Raw genomic sequence first — 20,319 nt, forward strand, 5'->3', positions numbered from 1 at the left:
AAAAAAAAAAAAAAAAAAAAAGTGCCGGCCCATATAAACACAACTCTGCATGCGATACTATCTTGTGGTGGCATCATCACAATGCTATATGGGGAACAACAACGCATAACACAAACCCCTCACATTTACTAGGGATTGTACACTTGATCTCTTGGCTTTGATGTCATGTTACAACCACTTACGCCAAAAGCTACAGCTGTTAAGTAAGGGCCACAACAATGTATATCAACACACAACAAGGAGGATCTATAAGAATGAACTAGATATGCTAATGTTGTAATCCTAGTCATTTTTATTTGAAGGACTAGGAGTCTAGGATGAAGTCCAAGGGTTTAAACTCCAGTTCATGTAGGAGTGGAATTAAATTATGGATTCTTATGGGAGTTCATGGAAACCGAATAAAAGTTATAGAAGCTGTGGTGAAGTTTGAAGCATTAAACATTGTGGATAAAATTTCAAGAAATGATATCATTAGCTTGAACTCACTCATATGTCTCTTTTTGTATGGGTAAAAAACCCTATTTACTGAAACTTAAGAAAGCTAAAGGACTATTTATAAAAGTTTAAAGAGAAAAAGAAAAAGGAAAAAAACTACATGCACTGTGAGGCATGTGTGATACTTAAAAGAATTCAGTTATCAAACAAAATATGAATGTTATTTTGGAACATATGGAAAATTACTCTGGAAGATGAGGAAACGTAGCTCACCAAGAAAGAAATAAACTGAATCTATTGAAGTTTCTAGATTAATACTTAGAATTTCAAGCAATAAAGGAGTGATGGAACGTGTTCCTAAGGAGTAAGCCTTGAGGCATGTGTACTGTAACCTCTTAACAATCTCTCTCTCTCTCTCTCTATATATATATATATATATATTTTTTTTTTTCAAATTTAAAAGTAGGAACCATTATCTGGCCCAAAGCAAGCTACAGGTTGGTTTACCACCGATATAGTTTATTTACTATTTGATACAAGTCACTCACACTGATAGCCTTCTGGTGCAGGTTGGTTTAATCATACCATTGGCCTGTAAACCTTAAATTGATAAGTAAACTAGAAGTTGAGTGAAGACAGCCCAAGCCATGAAAAATAGAAAGAGCTTGATCAATCAACAGGAGGGATTGGTTAGAAGTAATACAGTCAAATGGTAAACGGAAATGTTATTGTTATATTTTTATTTAAATACATATGGGATCGGCTGGCCAATGCTTTAGTAATCCATATATTCTCAACATTTGTTGGTGATAACTGTTCAAGGATATGGGATTTGTAGGTTTTTTTCACATGCTCCCACCCCCCCCACCCCCCAAAAAAAAAAAAAAAAAAAAAAAGGACCTCTTTTAAATGTCTTTAGAGCTGTCCACTTGATTGAGCTAGAGAAAGAAAAGAAAAGGAGCAACAGAAGAGGTACCTCCTGTTTCCCATCTTTCTCCATGTTTTTCAAAAATAATAAGAACATATGTTAGATCATGAATTATTTATTTATTTTTGTTAATTATGTGACATTGATGATTAACTAAATCCCCAAAACAAAGTTTATTTGGGTTCACAAACCCAAGCCTCTCAAGTTAGGCTGAGCCGTTGAGGGGACATGAAGATTTTAAATATCCAAGGCCAAGCTCAAAAATCCATTTCTTAGGTCAGGCCTAAAGGTACGAGTGGTATAATTAAGATTTGGAGGAAAAGAAATAAAGTACTCCATCAATCTATAGATCGCTTGTCATAGTATGGCAAGCTGTCACATAGGCTTTCATTTTCATATATTGCATCAAAATTATTGAAATATTGGGCTTCCCAATTCTTACAAATCTTTTCAACAAAATCTTCCATGAATTTATGAAGCCCTAGCCTCTTAATCTAGGTTGAGTGTAAATAAAGATGTTAAATATCCAGGGCCGAGCTCAAAAAGCCATTTCTTAGGTCAAACATAATGGTACGAGTAGTATAATTAAAATTTGGATGGAAAGAAATAAAGTATTCCATCAATCTATAGATCGTTTGTCATCATATGACAAGGAGTCTCGTAGGCTTTCATTTTTCGTATTTTGCATCAAAATTATAGAAATATTGACCTTTCCCAATTCTTACAAATCGTTTCAACAAAATCTTCCATGAATTCATGAAACAAAGTTCAATTGCATCAATAAGTTTCAAATTGCTGCATTTGCATGTTAGAACATGCATTTGAGTTTTAGGTGTGTTAAAAAGAGTTTGTTAGTGAAGAATTTTATTTGTTTATTTATTTATTTTCTTAAACTCTTGCAAATAGGTGTTGTGACTATTGAGATTTCCAAAAAAAAAAAAAAACTTGAAATTTCCCCAATCCTTGACTTAATGTGGAGTTTGATATGAACGGAAAAACATGGGTTATATCTTTTTTCCTTCTCCCTTTTCTGAAAGATTTTTTGTTCTGATGGTCTAGTTTTAGAGCCTGCACTGGCAGGTTTTTTGTGCATGTGGAAGCTGATGTGGAAGATCTGGACCATTCATATTAAGGCAGCCTTCTTTTTTGGTTCATAGTAAATTAATTACAATCACTTGCCACTTGGAATATTTTGGGGGGGGGGGATGAAGATGAGAGATAGGGGAGGGTGAAACTTAATCCCTGGTCTTGGCTATGACAATCCCAACACTTTGTTAGCTGAGCTAGTTGGCACCTTCATCATGGGTGCCTTGTGAATCACCCATCGTTAGTTGGCAACTTTAGCGCTCTCTGCCCCCCTTAGCGTTCTGACCCCTTTCGTTTGCTTTCCAACTCTTCTCTCGTGGAGTTGACCCTCCCTGCAATCGATCCCTCTCCTTCCTGCCAGTCGAATGGTTTCCATTACCTTCTGCCTCCTTCTGTGCCTGCTCCCATTCCATAGGTTGCTCCCTCTGGCGTCTTTGTAAATGTGGGAGTAAATCTCCACTCTCCCTCGATCCTCCCACCCCCTACTTTTGCCCCTCCCTTTTACTAAGACTGGGGTGGGCCCCCTTCTGCCTTCTCCCACTCTCCATCTCTTGTCCTTGCTGGTTTGGATGGGCCAGCCCCTCACTCAGCCCCCCTTTCCTCTAATGTTATCCTTGTTGGCCCTTTGGCCAATTCCATCCCCCTTGAATCCACCAACCCATCTCATTTTGCCCCTAATTCCACCCTTGGGTTGGTCCCTCCTGTGCCTTTGATCAATGATTGTCTCTCTCCCACTGGTCCCCCTATCTCTCCTATTGTCCTTCATCTCCCCTTCTTGTTTACCACCATCGCAACACTAGCTCCCTCCTTATCCCAGAAGGCGGCCTTATCAAGATTATTCCTTGTTCAGAAGGTTTTGCCTCTCAGTAACGATATCTGAAAGCGCATCCTCATCTGTTTACGCTCATTATGGATGAGTGAAATAAAGACATTCAAGGGGAGGTTCTGTGGTGTATGCTCTTTGCGGATGATATTATTTTGATAGACGAAACAATGACGGGGATTAACGACAAGTTGAAATTATGGAGATTTGCCTTTGAATCGTGAGGCCTTGAGATAAGTTGAACAAAGACGGTGGATATGGTGTGTAACTTTAGTTGCATATGGATTGCTAACAAGTGGTGAAACTCGAGGGGACAGAGATACCACAACTGTTTTAGGTATCTAGAGTCAACCTAAACAAGGAAGGGGATATGGAAGATGATGTTTCTAACAGAATTAAGGTAGGATGGATGAAGTGAAGAGGTGCATTTGGAGTGTTGTGTTATCGACAGACTTCTCTAAAGCTTAAAGAAAAATTCTACAGAATTGTCCTAAGACCAGCTATGATGTATGGAGCAGAATGTTGGGCAGTCAAGAAGCATAACATAGATAAGCTGGGTGTTGCAGAGATGAGGATGTTGAGATGGATGTGAGGCAAAACTAGGAGAGACAGGGTAAAGAATGACTAGGTTAGAGCTGATTTGGGGGTTGCCCCGATTGAGGACAAGCTCCGAGAATGTTGTTTAAGGTGGTATGACATTGTTCAACGGAGGGTGTCCAAGTTAGGAAGAGTGATCAAATATAGATGGAAGGAGCTAAAAGAGCTAGGTGTAGACCTAAAATGGCCTTACATGAGGCTATAAGGAAAGACATGCAGAAGCTAGGTCTGGACTCTAGTATGACCGCTAACAGAGTGGCTTGGAGGGCAAAGATTCAAATGTCCTATCGCTTATAGGTGGGATTTTTTTTTGTGGATCCATATAGCTGACCCCATTTAACTGGGAAAAGATTGAGTTGTTGTTGTTGTAGAAAGGATAACTGAGATCATGTCCTTTGTTGTGACATCTTATTATGATTTGGTGGGTCATTAAGCTTTTAGGGCCCTTTCCTGGGCAGCGCTCTCTCTTTGTGGTTGGGCTCAGTTGCCTGTTGTGGTCAGGCCTTTTTCCCTTTTTCTTGCGTAGTTGTTGGCGGGGGCTTTTCCCCTTTCCCTTTGCAGGCCCTTGCCTCCCCTTAAGTAAAGGCAGGGCCTTATAATTTGCTTGTGTTTTGCATGTTCTTTCTCCCCTCCCACATTTTCTTTTCCTTTAGTAATGATTTTTTTTTATTCATCCAAAAAAAAAAGGTTTTATGTCCCCTAATATTTTGGCACTTTAGGTTTACAAAAAGGGTTGTTTTTTTTTTGGGTGAATAAATAATTCATTACCAAGAGAAAAAAAGAAAAACTTACAGCCCCATAGAAGGGGAAGGAGAAGAAAGAAACATAAGCCAAAACTCAGAGGAGGGACAATGAGCTGTCTTGAATGGTCTTGAGTCTTCTTCAATAAACAAAGAGCTGTCTCTTTTTGCCATATGGCACAATGCTGTAGGGCTAAGACATTTTAGATGGGGAGGAGATGGCTTGAGGGGAACACATGGTTGGTTATTTGCTTATTGGCTGCCAGATCAGCCACCATTTGTCAAAATCGGTTTGAAATAGCAGCAACCCTTTGCTACTCCAGTGTGATAGCATTCCTGTCGTTTTTTGTTTTATTGGGTCTTTTCCCCTTCTTTTAGGTCACTTCACAAAAAACACAAGGGCATGTAAACTTTTGATTTGCAATTTGTGGGTCAGGTGGTACAGGTTGGGTGTTAACTGAACCCAGGTAATGAATCTTTTGTTCTAGCAATTTGTTGAAATTTTCAAATTTTATGAGAGATTTTTATTGCCATCTTTTGTGATTAAATGAGAACTTGTTTATGCTATGGAAACCAAAATAATCAGGTCGGTTCTGGGATTTTGTTGCCATTTTAAATGATGATGGGGTCTAGCAGCCAAATTTTTAGTCGATATTGGTCTAGTACATAGTGAGACTTAAATTCATTTATAATATTTTCCCCTGTCAATAGCGTAGTTACTCCCATCCATTTGATAATTTAAGTTACTTTACCCCGCAGAGATCTGTGTGCAGGCACTAGGCATCCAACAAGAAAAGAGGCACTTAACCTCAACAAAATTAAATGTGAACACGCATGTACAAACACATCAAAAAATTTTATTTATGAAAATGCCTTCTGTACTTTACAAGGCTGCAAAAAGCTATACACCTGGAAAGCAAGGATTTGCATTTATTATTTCACCAAAAGAGAGTTCCAAGATCTTTTGGTGCCCAAAACATTCAACACTATAAATTTTCTTGATATAGCATTCATGAGAGCAACTCGTCCTTCACCTTTGAAAGAACCTTGTAAGCTGGTGTACTGTAACCGTCAAAGGCCCTCTTGTTTCTTTCACATTAAATGCTACTAGATGGAGAGATAAAGGCATAAAGCCCCTTTCTATTTCTTCTTTACTGATTTTCTGGTTCTTCCAACTCCATAAAAGATCAGGGAAGTCCTCTTGCATACCCAGCCAAGACTTACCTCTTCAAGAATACTGGCCCAAGCTACAAAGTGAAAGGGCAATAGTAAATGAGGCCCTGTTTCCTGCATGGCCTACATAGGAAGGCCTTCATATGTGACCCTGAGATCGGCCACCCTTCATTTTTTTTTGTTTAATTTTAAATTCATTGGATGTCAGAAAACATCTGCACTCTAAGTCAAAAGTCTTATGGATTTCTCTGAAGCTAATTTTCATATTGTGGACTCTGCATTTTGTTTTGTCTTGCGTATATATTTGTATGGATTTCTCTGAAGCTAATTATCATATTGTGGACTCTCTGCATTTTGTTTTGTCCTGCTTATATATTTGTTTTTTCTTCTCATTGATTTTTGCTTTTCCCTGCAGAAATTCATCTTTGGTGGGAGGTTGATATTTGGACCAGATGCCAAGTCACTGATTGTCACTGTATTGCTTATACTCGTTCCCATCATTGTTTTCTGTGTTCTAGTGGCGAGGCACCTTCGCCATTCATTTCCATCATACAATGCAGGATATGCAATTCTGGTGGTAGCAATTGTCTTTACCATTTATGTTAGTCCCCTGACTCCTAACTTATTTGGCGGTTCGTCTTTTAGTTAACTATCTCAAAACATCTTAGCATGCTTGTCATGTTTTTTTCCTTGTTTTGCCAAAAGGGAATTTATTGAGAACTAAACAGAGCACTCAGTACAAAGACCAAAAATATCGGAATATGCCTGCCATGCTTCTTTTTTTTTTTTTTCCTTTTGTGATTACCACTCAACACCTGGATGAGCTTTACTGCTGTTTTCTTTGACTGAACACAAATTTCTGGTGCAGACTTGCCACAACTTCTCATACAATTGTAGATCTCTTTGATGGTTTATGTAATCCTCGGTGGTTATGTTATTTATCTACCACTGTAATTTCTACAGTATTCATACTGTGTTCTTTTCTTTCAAATACTGTTTTAGTTAATGCTTCTTTGGCGTTTACAGGTATTGGTGCTTCTTCTTGTAACTTCAGCCCGGGACCCCGGTATTATTCCACGTGCATCACATCCACCTGAGGAAGAGTTCTGTTATGAATCCTCAGTTTCAGTCGACGGTGGAAGGCAAACTCCAAGCCTACAATTCCCTCGCACCAAAGAAGTTATTGTCAATGGCGTGCCTGTGAGGGTGAAATATTGTGATACTTGTATGTTGTATCGTCCTCCCCGTTGCTCTCATTGTTCAATCTGCAACAACTGTGTGGAACGATTTGATCATCATTGCCCTTGGGTGGGCCAGTGCATTGGATTGGTATATTGTTTAACATACAGGTTCAAGATGTTTTGTAGGTTTTATGTTTCTGTGCTACAACACACACACACAGATACAAAGAGGGATTTTCTGTTACTGCACTCTAGGCCATATATTGCTTGCTCCAATGTTGGAATGACACTACTTCTAATCTAACTATTTGTTTTCATGTGCAGCGTAATTACCGTTTCTTCTTTATGTTCGTTTCTTCTTCGACTCTCCTTTGCATCTATGTGTTCGCCATATCAGCATTGTACATCAAGATACTCATGGATGATCATGGCACAGTTTGGGAGGCAATGAAAGACTCTCCTGCGGCAGTGGTGCTCATGGTCTATTGCTTTATTTCTCTGTGGTTTGTTGGTGGTCTCACTGGCTTCCACTCATACCTTATTGGTACAAACCAGGTCAACTTCCGTCCCATTCTTTTCATTTAGGCAATTTTTTTCTCCCCTTCATTCTCATTTTTCCTTCTAGCCGATGTAAGTTTTTCTGTTGGAGCGTTTCCAAAGTAAACTAGTTTTTTTTTTCACTTCTGCAAGCCCAACTTTTAGTGCTTCTTCCTTTTTCGGTGACTGGTCAACTGGTGTCTTTGGCTGTTTGCTCCCTTAATGTATTTGAAGTGTAAATGATCATTGCTCTCTTAATGTATTTGAAGTGTACATGATCAATATGAGAGTAAAATCATTTGGGCAGAAGCTTTCTTACACCTGGCATCATGGCACTTCTGATGCAAAGATTTTAAAATCTGCTCAGTATGTGACTTAACCAACTCTGAAGTTCATCAGGTGTCATGCATGATCTAGTTGTCAGATTCGTGTATATTTAAACACTAGAATGACTTTTTCTGTGTCGTCAACACTATATGCAAACATAAGTACAGGTGTAAAAGTTCTTATACAAGGATTTGTTATTCATTTTTCAAAAAAGAAATATGTACAATTATGTATGTGTTAAGCCTTTGATTCCATGTGTTCTCATTGTAATGGGTCACTTTAATGAGGCCATAATATGGATAGAGGCTAGGCATATGGGGTTAGTTAGTTAATGACTTTATTTTACTTGTTATTAAGTGTGTTAGGCCTTTCTTTATTTTTGAGTTTTCTGTACAAGTTTGTAAGGGAGACTAGCATTGTACACAAATTTTGATTATGAAAAGCTATTTCTGCTCTTCTCTTCCTTGTGTGAAGAAATCCCTGTGTTCGATCAAGGTTCCTAGAATTTGATTAAGGCTGGTAGCCTGGTAGGTGTTTGAACCATCCAAACCATGTTGCGGTTTGAAGCCCAGGTGTCCACTCCATTCACAAGCAAGTTCAAGTTCTGGTTATTTTCTACGATTCATCTTCTAGTATTTGCTGTTCTAGTTCTGAAATTAAATTTTGTACTCGCCGGTATTTGTATGCAAGGCTTTTTCTGCATGAATTTGAGTTAAGAGAATCTGGCTGTTAGAACACCTTTAAATTTTTAGGAGTTTTTCTACACCCTAAAAGAGGAGCTCGACCAGAATTCCTCCATGTTCTGACCTGCAAATTTGGATTTATTTCTGATTTTCAATCCTGCCCTTACAAAGCAAAACAGGCTGGATTAGAAATTATGCAGCAATCCTAGTAGCCTAGGATGAGGGTATAACAGTAATTCAACCCCTCAAAACAGATAACAGAATATGAGAGTATGATGAACAATTGATCCATATCATAGACTATGGAATTCAGCAATAACAGAGTGTTAAAATCAGTAAGCAATTCAATAGTCAGATGCACAGAACCATAATTAAGATACAAGGGAAGAATTGAAAATCAGACATAAAACCAGATATGCAGGTCAGATCATGGAGGATTTTGGTCGAGCTCCTCTTTTAGGGTGTAGAAAAACTCCAAAAAATTTGAAGGTGTTCTAACAGCCAGATTCTCTTAACTCAAATTCATGCAGAAAAATCCTTGCATACAAATTCCGGATAGAGCAAAATTTAATTTCAGAACTAGGTCAACAAATACTAGAAGACGAATTGTAGAAAATTACCAGAACTTGAACTTAATGGTTAATGCAGTGGAAGAATATTTTAGAGATATAAAAGCACTCGGGCTTCTCACCACAAGGTGGTTTGGATGGATCAACCAGCCTTGATCAAACACAAGGGATTTCTTCACTTAAGGAAGAAAAGACCAGCAATAGCTTTTCATTAATCAAAATCCATGTTCAATGCTAGGCCTCCTCACAAACTTATATTGAAAACTCGAAAATAAACTCATAAACACTGAAAAGAAAAGGCCTAACCCAATCCTTAACATATAAGGTAACCTAAGGTCCTAAACTAACTAGGAAACTGAAATAATAAAGGAAACTGACTCAGAACAGGACTGGACCTGTAGAATCCTAGTCTATCCTATTTAAAACACTTCTTTTTTGGGTGAAGCCCTAACTAAAACAGTTAACTACACATAAAATAAAGTTGCGTAATTAATTAATCCCGTATGCCTAGCCTCGACCCATAGTATAGGCTCATCACAATGAAAATATATGGGATCAAAGGCTTAACCCAACCCAAAACTTATTTCTAATAAAATAAGCTTATTAGGTGACTTAACTGCATCACTAACCTTACCTTGGTATGTATTGAGGATTATTTTTTCTATTTGCTGATAGGATAGACGGAATTCAGTCCCAAACTCTAATAAATTTATTCCTAACTTATTCCAAAATAGGTAGGTATTATGTTGTTGACATGAAGCTTTGGTTCGGCCTTATGACTTTGTGTTTCGTAGGAGGTAGTTGCTGCTAGGTGCCTTCACAAACTCACACTATCCCTCTGCCTGCCAACTCAGTAGCTCCTCTTATGTTTTGGTGGTATAGCCAATCCAGTGCGGTATTGTTGCTGTAACCAGACGGTTGTTTTGTTTTGTGTTGGATATAAATGGTTTCAATTCTAGCTGCTCAAGCTGTCCGCCACCCAAGGGAATTGAAAAAAAGGATCATATAGAGAAAACATAAGATGGATCTGTACTCTATCATCTTAGGTACCTAAACCCTCTTTTGTTTTCCTGCTTAGGCCATTCATCTTTTGGGTGGCCATATTACAAGGCTCCAACCAACTGGAATTCTTCCAGTTATCTGATAATTTTGGGCTGTGGCCCCACCAAAGATTTGACTCTAGAAGATCCAGTGCTTCATCTTCGCTGTTCTGTAGTTGTTTGTGACATCTCCTGAAATGTTTGGACTTTGTGAGCCCCCCACTTTTTTTTTTCTTTTTCTGTTGCAGTTTCTTAGCTGTTGTCACTATCATTTTTTCAGACGACATACGAGAATTTCCGTTACAGAGCTGACAACAGACGTAATGTCTTCAACCGTGGTTGCTTAAATAATTTCTTTGAAGTATTTTGCTCAAAGATAAAGCCTTCAAGGAACAATTTCCGTGCTTTCGTACAGCAGGAAGTGCCTAGGCTTTCAATGGCCCGTACACGTGATATGGAAGTAGAAGATACAAGTGGGAACCCACGTGCAAAAGTGGAAGATGATCTAGAGTTAGGTGGAGATCTATTGAAGATTTCACAGCGCCATAACTTTGAAGAAGTGGATGAAGACATACGCAGCAGAGGCGGCAACGGTCAACATCATGATAATACTCTCGAAGCTGACTTTGTCTTGGGTTCAGACCAACAAGCTCCTCCTGCTGTTCGATCAGAGGCTCGCCACTCAAGTTGGGGTAGGAGGAGTGGAAGCTGGGAGATATCACCTGATATTCTTGCCATGAACTCTGCAGTCACTGAAAGCAGGAACTGTAACACATAGAAGGAATCACAGCAGTAAGGCACTGGTTATTTTAGGTGATTCTTGTGACACAACATATTGACACGAATGCACTGAATGGATCAATGTTCCTATCTGGGTTGTGATACGCCCAATTCAGGCCATGGCTGGTGAAATTGCCATTGGTTGGACAATTACAGATGAACCCACCCATGGAAATCAGTTTAATTCCCCTCCTGTGTCCATTTGTGCAGGGCGTGATCTCTTCCATTTGTTTTAGGGGGGCAGAAGTGTGTTTGTAAGTACAGGCGGTCTAGGGGGTAAAAGAAATCTTTTGCTTTTTTAATTTTTTTTTCTCCTTTTGTTCCTTCTTTTTAAATCTCATACTTTACATTGTGTAACAATTTGATATTGTGGACTTGTGAATCTTTAGTTGGTGGCTTGATTCTTTCTGTGTAATTTCTCTCCCTGTAGATGTGATAGTTTCATAGTTCTCCGCATGTGTTTTCATTTTCTTAAAGGGGGAAAGAACTCTGCCAGCTCTTGCGCCAATGAACAGGCCAATGGGAGGATGTGTGGGAGCATTGACCACAAAAGAGTGCCTGACCTGTGTGACAGTGAACGGGCCAATGGGAGAATATGTGGGAGCATCAACCTCGCAAAAGACTGCCATACTCCTGTGTGGCCAATGCTCCCACACGGCAGGAGCCGTAAGGATAGGCAGAGTTTCTTCATCATTTATTAAATTACAGGAATAGGCACATCGACTCACCATTGGTCTGAAGGCTAAAATTATATTAAGATAAAATTTTAAGAGAAAGTTTTCCTTCACCCAAGTGTAAGGTCAGATCTATCTTCCATCTCATATACTACGAAGTTGCCCATCCAACGACAATGAATTGCAATAAATCCCTTCATTGTGGGTGGAGAGAAATTCGGTCTAAAATTCTGTACTTGATAAACCATGCCATTGAGATGTGATTTAATTTAGTTTAAACTCACTTGATCTAGTTGACTATTGTAAACTGTGGGCCTATTTGATAATGTTCCTAGAAACGCATTTCTGTTGTTTCTGTGTCAAGAAACGAAAGAAACGGAGCAAAAAGCATTTGACAAATTCGTTCCATTTCTCCTATTTTCATAAATAGAAATCAAAATTTATGGTGATTTTTGTTCCTAGAAACGGACATGACGAAACAAGTCATACTTGTTTCGCCGCTTCTGGGAACAACTTTGGTGCTCAAAAATCGTGAGGGCAAGAGCAGGGCTGAAGCAGAGTCGCTGCTGCTCCCTCTTAGACCTTCAACCCTCACAAGCCCTTTTGTTTCTACGTCTCTATACCTTTGGTTATGATCGCTGTGAACAACGGGGAACTAGAGAGCCTAAGCTCTTCCATTGCTCTCGGCTTCCCCCGCCCCAGGTTCTTTCGTTATCATCGCTTGAGGTGATTGATTAATAGTCAAGAAAATATGCCGAGCCCTTGCAAGAGTGGGCACCGACGAGGGATTGAAGAGAATGGGAGGCCGAGGAAATTGGGGAACATGACAGCATTGTTTCATGGTGGAGCCCATCCCAATCTGATTGAGGCTGTGATTCGCTGGCTGAAGACTATTCTGGATCTGCTTTCTGCCGAAAAATTGCAGGAAAATTTTGCGGAGAGGCCGGCTAGGCTGACGAAGTTGTTGTTGAATGTAACGATACAGGGGAGTTTGGGAGCTGTACAGGTGGTGATGTTGCCGGAGTCGACGGTCGGGGATCTGATTACGGCGGTGGTGAGGTTATATTGATTGGAACAAGTTAGGAGAAGCTGAACGAACTGGGTTCGAGGAATTTTTTTCTTGTGCCTTAAGAAGCCCATTGAAGCTGCGATGGATGGATCTGTGTCTTCATCTTCGTCGTCCGTGGTAATGGCATAGTCGTCTTGCTCGAACAACGTTTGATCCAAAGTTTGGAGTTGGGATTGGAGCCGTTGGACAGGTTTCAAATCTAATTGACAGTGAGCTTGCCTTAGAAATAAGTATTATCAAACACCTTATTTTCCGTTTCTGCCGTTTATTGAAACAGAAACGGCAGAAACGTTATCAAACGGACCCTCTAATGTTTTAGTTAGCATCCATCATCCTATTTTTCTTTTCATCTATGGTGAAGAGAGAATTTCATCACCTTTGAGATCTAAACCCGTTGACTTGCACATTTGAAATTAATGAAGACATAAGAGTCTAATCATAAGATCACATCACCAGTGACGATGAGATTTTCTCTTCTCCACAGGGGGAGGAAAACTAAATCCATAATCTTAATACTCTAATCAAGTAGAAATACCCAAGTTTGGATTTTTCTAATGTAGTAAATGGTCACTAATACACTTGCAGTATTAGTAATAGTATCAAAACTTGCCACTTTTATCACTTCCAGTGTTTGTTTGAAGAATGCAATTGAATATGAGGGATGAGTGCATCTTTGGCCGCCGCATGGCTAAGACATATAACTTAGTGGTAGTAACTAGTAACTACTGCTACTGATGATTGGGACTCATATGATAGCCCTAAAGATCCCTAGAAGAGGTGAAAAGTTTTTCTTTCATGGTGGGTGAAAAGAATCTAGCTATTGAGGTGTCATTGCTCATTATTCCTTTAGCCCCCTATTGCATGAAATCAAAACTGCCATTCACATTATTCCTGGAATCCCTTATAACCTATGGGTTAAGAGAAATTTTATTTGAGTCTGGATTAGTTCCTCATAGATGAAGAGTAATAATTCTTCACGTATGGTTTCGTGGCAACATCTATAATTATCATTTTTCTTTCCACAACGGTCTTTCTTTGTTACTCTTTATGGTGATTTGAGAAATCAGAATTGGATTGGTAAAACGATCGATTTGTATCAAAATCTGCACTAAACGATTGACATTGATTTCCATCAATTTCTTGCCGATTGTGATTGATTTTGGCCAATTTGGAGTTTTGAAACCCTGTTCTTAATGGCATTATGTAGGGACATCAATGAAAGCAAAAGTATAGTCATAAAAATCATTTTGTTTTCCGTTTTTACCTGTCTACTGGTTTGCATTAGTTTAGCCTAAACCAACCCCATTAAGTTGGGATAAGATTGTGTTTATGGTTATAGAGAGAACACTAACTGGTTGCATAGCTCTTGTGTCAGTGCGAAACCAATAGGTACATGCACCTAAGTGGGGGTGTCAATTCCAAGGCCCGCACCGATAGGCCCAATTGAATCCAACGCATTTATGACCCTGGACCAGTACGATTATTAAACATGTCGGGCTTTAGCCCGACATGTTTATAAGCATGTAGCATACGGTGTAGCCACCTAGCCCAACGGACGCGACACATTTATGAGCCCAACTTGAACCGACTTCTTTAAGCCCAACCTAGCTTGACCCCTTTAATACTACTTGAATTCCCATTTTTCCACAACCAGTAAAATCGACGAGTAAAGCAAAAGTCCAAGTGTATTTAACAATAGAAAATTAAAATGTAAAAATAAAATTTATGTAATTGTGGTGATGAAGAATGGTGTGTTTCTAGGATATGCTTGAGATAAAATTGTGTTTTTAATGGAATAAGCTTGTTAGCTTGAGTACTTCAACTATTGTATACAAGTTAAGAATGCCCGTTTAGAGATGAATAGGTATGTAGCCTGACTAAGACCAATTAAGGCCCAATTATAGTTCGAGACTGACCGACCTGATTATAAATCGTACCATGCAACCCAACACACATCCCAAGGTCTTCCCAGGGGCCTTAGTGGCATTAGAGGGGATCGGAAAGTGGAGCACAAGTAGCATTCTTTTCTCCATTACTTATGGGAAAAAACGGTATATTCAGATCTATGTCTATCTCTCTCATTTTCCCTTTGAAAAATCTTTTATGCCCCTCTCATCCTGATTCCTACGGTCCTTCCCTTGGTTAAGCCGCCAGCTCCAGGAAAGCCGGCAGCGTACCTAACCTCCTCCGTTATTTACTCTTTCATTTTACTTCGACGGCTCCATCTTCCCCGGCTCTGCGTTCGTTTTTCTGCTTTTTGAAGTTTCGAATCCACCGGGATTAGGTTTTCCTAATCCATAGATCGTTTAGGAATCGAGCAATTTCCATTGTTCGATCTCTCGCGTTGTTTTTCTTGCTTCCCTTGCTGGTTTTGGAGCTTCAGACCAGAATTGATTCTGCAATGGTAAATCGTTTAATTCTTTCTATTCAGTCCCTTACTCTTCTCTTTTTAATAATTGTTTCAAATTTAGGTCTAAAGTTTCTTCTCATTTTGGTTTAGGTTGAGTGTTGTGCTTGAATTTTTCTTCCTTTTCCATTGGCAGGAAGGAGGAGGTAATCTAGATGCTGCCATAGAGTCTCTGTTGAATGTGGAGAAGCAGATGAGACTTTCCGGAGATGTCGCCGGGACAAGGAAAGCCTCTATCGACATTCTGCAACTTTGCTTTGAAGCTCGAGCATGGAAGACTCTTAATGATCAGATCATTCTTTTATCGAAGCGAAGAGGTCAACTCAAGCAGGTATACAGAATCAGACAAATTAATAGCATGGGGGAGTTCTTTAGCTTCTAAAAACTACTAGCAGAGGATAGTTTGAGAAAGGCGCTGCCTCCAAGTAGAGAAATTGGTGTTTTGTGGTCTTAATGTTACATCGTGGAAAATCTCTGACTTGGGGCTTGTTTCGCCGACTCCAGAATACTTAAAAAGTTAGTAGACAAGCTTCTTCTGTTGTGAACCTAACTGAAATGTTGAAGGTTGTAGGATAGATACATATCCTGTGACGTCCTTAACTAATTCCGATCCTGATGCTACATATCCGACTAAACCAGAATCCCCTTCACCAATGACACACGCCTCTTTCTGCGTGGCACTTTCCATCTTGTGTGAATTTAATTCCAATCAAGGTTGTTGCTTCGTGGTTTAGAAGTTGGAGTATGTCGTGGATTTGTTAATAGTTTATGTCTAACCTGCCCAATAAGCCAATAAGCCTATGAATTGATTGAGGCACATTACATTGGGCGCTTAACTAGTTGGAATTGTGACATATTCCAGATTTTCAGTGGACTTCAAAGAAGGCAAAAAGGGGAGGGGTGGCCTTAATTCTGACCTGGTATTATATTTCGGAAAATTCGTGGCAATGTAAGTTCTGCTTTAATGGCCGTAATGAACGGAAATTGTTTTGTTAGTGTTATTGGTGGAATATTTACGTTTGACACTTAAATAAGAGGCTGGCATGAATAATAAAGAACATAAGAGGCTGGCGTGAACAATAAGGAAATAACATGTATAAGTAAGGAATGTATTCAACTGATTATGCTGCTTATGCCATCTTGTTTTATCCTTTAGAGAAATGATTGTTCTTTTTCTGAGTTGTTCATCTTATTTTTGAACTTGCTATTTATGGCGCACTTCAGCTATTCATATTCATCATCTCGTTCATTTTATTTGCTGAATTTTTAAAGCACTTAATTATTGACTATTATGTTGAGGATTACATAATTCTCCTGCATGTTGTGTTATTTGATAGAAGTCATCTATGTAAATATATGGACAGTTAAAAATATGTATAATGAAGTAATGACTAGTGTAAGAATTGTGTGTGTGTGTGGGGGGGGGGGAGGTAGTGAATTCCTAATTACAATTGTATTACATTAAGGATCAGTCCTAAGCCTGTATTTGTTTGCACTAATCATAGATGAACTGACTAGAGACAATTCAAGATCAGACCCTTGGTGTACGCATTTTTATGATGATTATTGTTTTGGTGGATGAAAGAAGAGCAAGGGTAAGTGCAAAGTGGAAATTATGAAGATCAACATTGGAATCAAAAGGTTTTAAGATAAGTTGAACAAAAATAGAGAATATATTAGTAACAACAGGATGAAAACTGGGTGATAAATCTTGATGATAGAGAGATACTTCCAAGTGAAAATTTTGGTACTTAGGTTCAATCATAAATAAAGAAGGAGAAATAGAGTATGATGTTGCACAAATAATTAGAGCAGAGTGGATGAAGTGGAGGGATGTGTTCGGAGTATTATGTGATCGAATTGTTCATTTAAAACTCAAAAGAAAATTTTATGGGACAGTTATAAGGCCAGCAATGATGTATGGAGCTAAATGTTGGGCAATGAATAAACAACATATAAACAAACTTAGTGTATATGTTGAGATGGATGGGTGGTAAAATTAGAAAAGTAAAATAAGGAATGAATAAATTAGAGCTAATCTAGGAGTAGTCCCGAATCCTGATACATGATAAGTTGCAAGAAAGTTGTTTGAGCTGGCATGGACATGTGCAATAGAGGCCTTTGAGTGCGCCAGTACGGAAGGGTGATTTGATTCAGATTGAAGGAGCTCAAGGAGCCCAAGGTAGGCCTAAAATGACTTTAGGAGAAGTGGTGAGGAAAGATATGGATAGCTTAGGACTAGTACCAAGTATGGCTCTGAATAGAGCTGATTGGAGAAAAAAGATCTATTTAGTCGACCCCATTTAGTTGGGATAATGCTGAATTGTTGTTTTATTCTAACTTTTCCTGTATTTGTTTTTTCGTCTTCTTCTTCCCCCTCTTTCCTCTGTAATTCTATTTCATTTTTTAGGCTTGTCATAAGTGACATTGCTGTTGGACCCTTTTGCGTGACATTGTCGGTGGAATTGGTTTCCTAACGTCCACAGTTTATTTGTTTTTCAGGCAGTAACTGCAATGGTCCAGCAAGCGATGCAGTATATTGATGAGACACCAGATATTGAAACACGTATAGAGTTGATCAAAACACTTAACAGTGTATCTGCTGGGAAGGTGACAATTTATATATGTCAAAAATTAAATATTGTGATATACCTTATAACTTATCCTTCCTAAAGTCATCTTTATTCTTAAGATTTTATTTGAAGCTATTAATTATTCTGTAGATATATGTTGAGATAGAGAGAGCAAGACTGATCAAGAAACTTGCAAAGATTAAGGAAGAACAGGGCCTTATTGCTGAGGCTGCTGATTTGATGCAAGAAGTTGCGGTAAGTATTGTATGAGATTATATGAGCTTGCAAAAGATTTTCTATAAGCCTTACATTAGTGATCTATGCAGGCTAAGTTACTTTGAAGCTTTCTTAATTGTATGAAAGCAGAACACATGTATTAAATGTGCAGTTCGGACATTCAATTATCGCCCCTTATTAATGATATTGTATTTCAGGTGGAAACATTTGGAGCAATGGCAAAAACGGAGAAAATTGCATTTATCCTCGAACAAGTAGGAAAATTATCCTGAATAACAGTAGAGGACTTTGTTAAGAGAAGGATGATTTTTTAGGACATAAATATGTGCCTATTATGTTTCCAACTAACTTGGGATTATAACTTTTCAGGTTCGTTTATGTTTAGACCGCCAGGATTATGTGCGTGCTCAGATCCTTTCAAGGAGGATTAGTCCACGTGTTTTTGATGCAGATACTTCTAAAGAAAAGAAAAAGCCCAAGGAAGGTGATAATGTTGTTGAAGAGGCTCCTGCTGATATACCTTCCTTATTAGAGTTGAAGCGGATATATTATGAATTAATGATACGGTATCCCTCTATCTTCTCTCTTTATCTCTTGGGTAAATCTCTGTGGATGAGGCGTACCTTTCATTTAATTTACTTAAGTATTTTGAGGAATTCTGATTGTAATTTCACTTCTGTTCTAATGTCCAGTGGATTTTTGGGTTTTCTGTTTCAAAAGATGTTCTTTCAGATGCATAATTTTTATTGTATATCCTTGTTGAACTTGTATTTGATATTGGTAACTCCTAGAACCTTATTGTTATAGGAGATCTAGAAGATAATAGACTTCCAGTTTCTGTGAAACACTTGTGAACAATTGAACTTTCTTTTCAAAAGAGCCATGTTTCTTTCAGTTTGGGGAAGTAAACTGTTTTAGCTATATTGCTTCTGTATATCAAGCTTATTTCAGAATTTTAATACCCTGTGTCATCTTTGAATAATGAGTCATTACTGTCATTGTACTCATACCTTAATTGATGAATACAGTTGTACCTGTTACTAGGTTAGGACACAGCCATTTTGATGAAGGGATGGCAACAGTTGTAATGAATGGAACTCTGACACTGTGGAACCATTCTTCACCGGATTTAGATCAGATTTGAATTGATTACTAGTGCCTGCCACTTTTGGGTTTAGATTCTGGTAGGTTGTAGGTGGTGTTGAACAGCTGAAGAGTTAACCATGGGTATACTCTAGAAGTCAGATGCACCTGAAACCCAAAACTTAGGTTGGGGGACAAGTCTCTAGAATGAGTATTTATATGAACTTGGCTAGAATTATGTCTAAAAAGGGGGGGTTAATCTTCTTCTTTGTCTTCGTATCCATGTTTGACTTTTGGGGCATTGCCAAAACATATCGTATGACTGCATCCCTCAACTATTGTGTTGATATGGGTAATGCCAGAATCTTGGTTACAGAGAAATTAAGTGTTCGCTTTTCTTTTCTTATTTTCGGGTTTTTTTTTGGGGGGAAATTACCTAGATCCACTAAATAAGATAATTTATTACAAGATAAGAAGGTCTAAAGTTTATTTTACATTCATTAGTTTCAAGTTTAAAAATATTTACTTAATTCCTGAAGTTTATTGTTCATGGGGCCCAAGAAAAAGTAAAAGCAAATTTCCTAAAATAACCCTAACCTTACTTAACGTGCATAACTGCCGAGGTGGAATCACATCGGCCCTTCTTCTTCCCCTTCACATCGGCCCCAACCCTATTTGCAAAAGCCTTCCCAGAAGTTCCCACAAAAACATCAAATGACATACTTACCCCTAATGAAATTGGCATTGCCCAATGGTGCAGTGCCAAGTGGCTTACATGTAAATCAGATTCCAAGTGAAGACATGTGGTCAAAGAAGTCTTTGACTAGTTAAGTGTGGAGGGAGACTACTGATCTGTCTGAGAACGATAACCCCTTGATCAACTGGTTCTTCGATCTCCATCACACATTTGGAGGGCTCAGCTTTGGATTTCTTCTTCTTCTCCTTGTTGGAATCCTAGTCACTAGTCACCGGCGGGAGCCGTGGAGGCTTTAAATGTGAAGGAGCGAGACGGTGGAGTGTCCTGGCCTTTCTGGTTGAACTCTGCCGTCCACTTGTAGTTCTTTTCCACCGCACCCAGCTTACCCCCCTTTTTTCCTCCTTTGATTTCCGCCGTCCATTCGTACTTGCAATCAACGCCGTCATTCTTAGCATTTTTTATCTCAGCAGTTATGCATGTTAAGTAAGGTTAGGGTTATTTTAGGAAATTTACTTTTACTTTTTCTTGGGCTCCATGAACAATAATTAACTTGGATAATTAAGTAAATATTTTTAAACTTGAAACTAATGAATGTAAAATAAACTTTAGACCTTATCTTGTAATAAATTATCTTATCCAGTGGATCTAGGTAATTTCCCCTTTTTTTTTGGGGGGGGGGG

General features: G+C 38.7%; 3 protein-coding genes across 4 annotated transcripts in view; all 3 read left to right on the forward strand.

Moving 5' to 3' along the window:
• Positions 1 to 1,129: 1,129 nt before the first annotated feature.
• On the forward strand, positions 1,130 to 11,314 carry LOC122072952 (protein S-acyltransferase 8-like). The gene is made up of 5 exons (XM_042637397.1): positions 1,130 to 1,147; positions 6,198 to 6,383; positions 6,809 to 7,111; positions 7,288 to 7,518; positions 10,400 to 11,314. The coding sequence occupies exons 1-5, from the start codon at positions 1,145 to 1,147 to the stop codon at positions 10,895 to 10,897; spliced, it is 1,221 nt and encodes a 406-aa protein (XP_042493331.1). The 5' UTR covers positions 1,130 to 1,144; the 3' UTR covers positions 10,898 to 11,314.
• Positions 11,315 to 12,324: 1,010 nt separating this feature from the next.
• LOC122074404 lies at positions 12,325 to 12,642 on the forward strand. Its single transcript, XM_042639224.1, has one exon. It carries the CDS (start codon positions 12,325 to 12,327, stop codon positions 12,640 to 12,642), a length of 318 nt encoding a protein of 105 aa, XP_042495158.1.
• Positions 12,643 to 14,764: 2,122 nt separating this feature from the next.
• The window catches only part of LOC122072951 (26S proteasome non-ATPase regulatory subunit 12 homolog A), an 11,626-nt gene continuing 6,071 nt past the window's right edge, over positions 14,765 to 20,319 (forward strand). The window contains exons 1-6 of one of the 2 annotated variants that reach the window (XM_042637395.1): positions 14,765 to 15,046; positions 15,186 to 15,380; positions 17,552 to 17,659; positions 17,773 to 17,877; positions 18,057 to 18,113; positions 18,229 to 18,425. In XM_042637395.1, the coding sequence (XP_042493329.1) occupies positions 15,044 to 15,046; positions 15,186 to 15,380; positions 17,552 to 17,659; positions 17,773 to 17,877; positions 18,057 to 18,113; positions 18,229 to 18,425 (665 nt within the window). In that variant the 5' untranslated portion in view covers positions 14,765 to 15,043. Of the gene's footprint in view, positions 15,047 to 15,185; positions 15,381 to 15,925; positions 15,999 to 17,551; positions 17,660 to 17,772; positions 17,878 to 18,056; positions 18,114 to 18,228; positions 18,426 to 20,319 lie in introns of those variants that run through there. The other variant, XM_042637396.1, reaches the window with a different exon arrangement.

The sequence above is a fragment of the Macadamia integrifolia genome, chromosome 3 (genome assembly GCF_013358625.1).
Source record: "Macadamia integrifolia cultivar HAES 741 chromosome 3, SCU_Mint_v3, whole genome shotgun sequence".
Taxonomy (NCBI): Eukaryota; Viridiplantae; Streptophyta; class Magnoliopsida; order Proteales; family Proteaceae; genus Macadamia; species Macadamia integrifolia.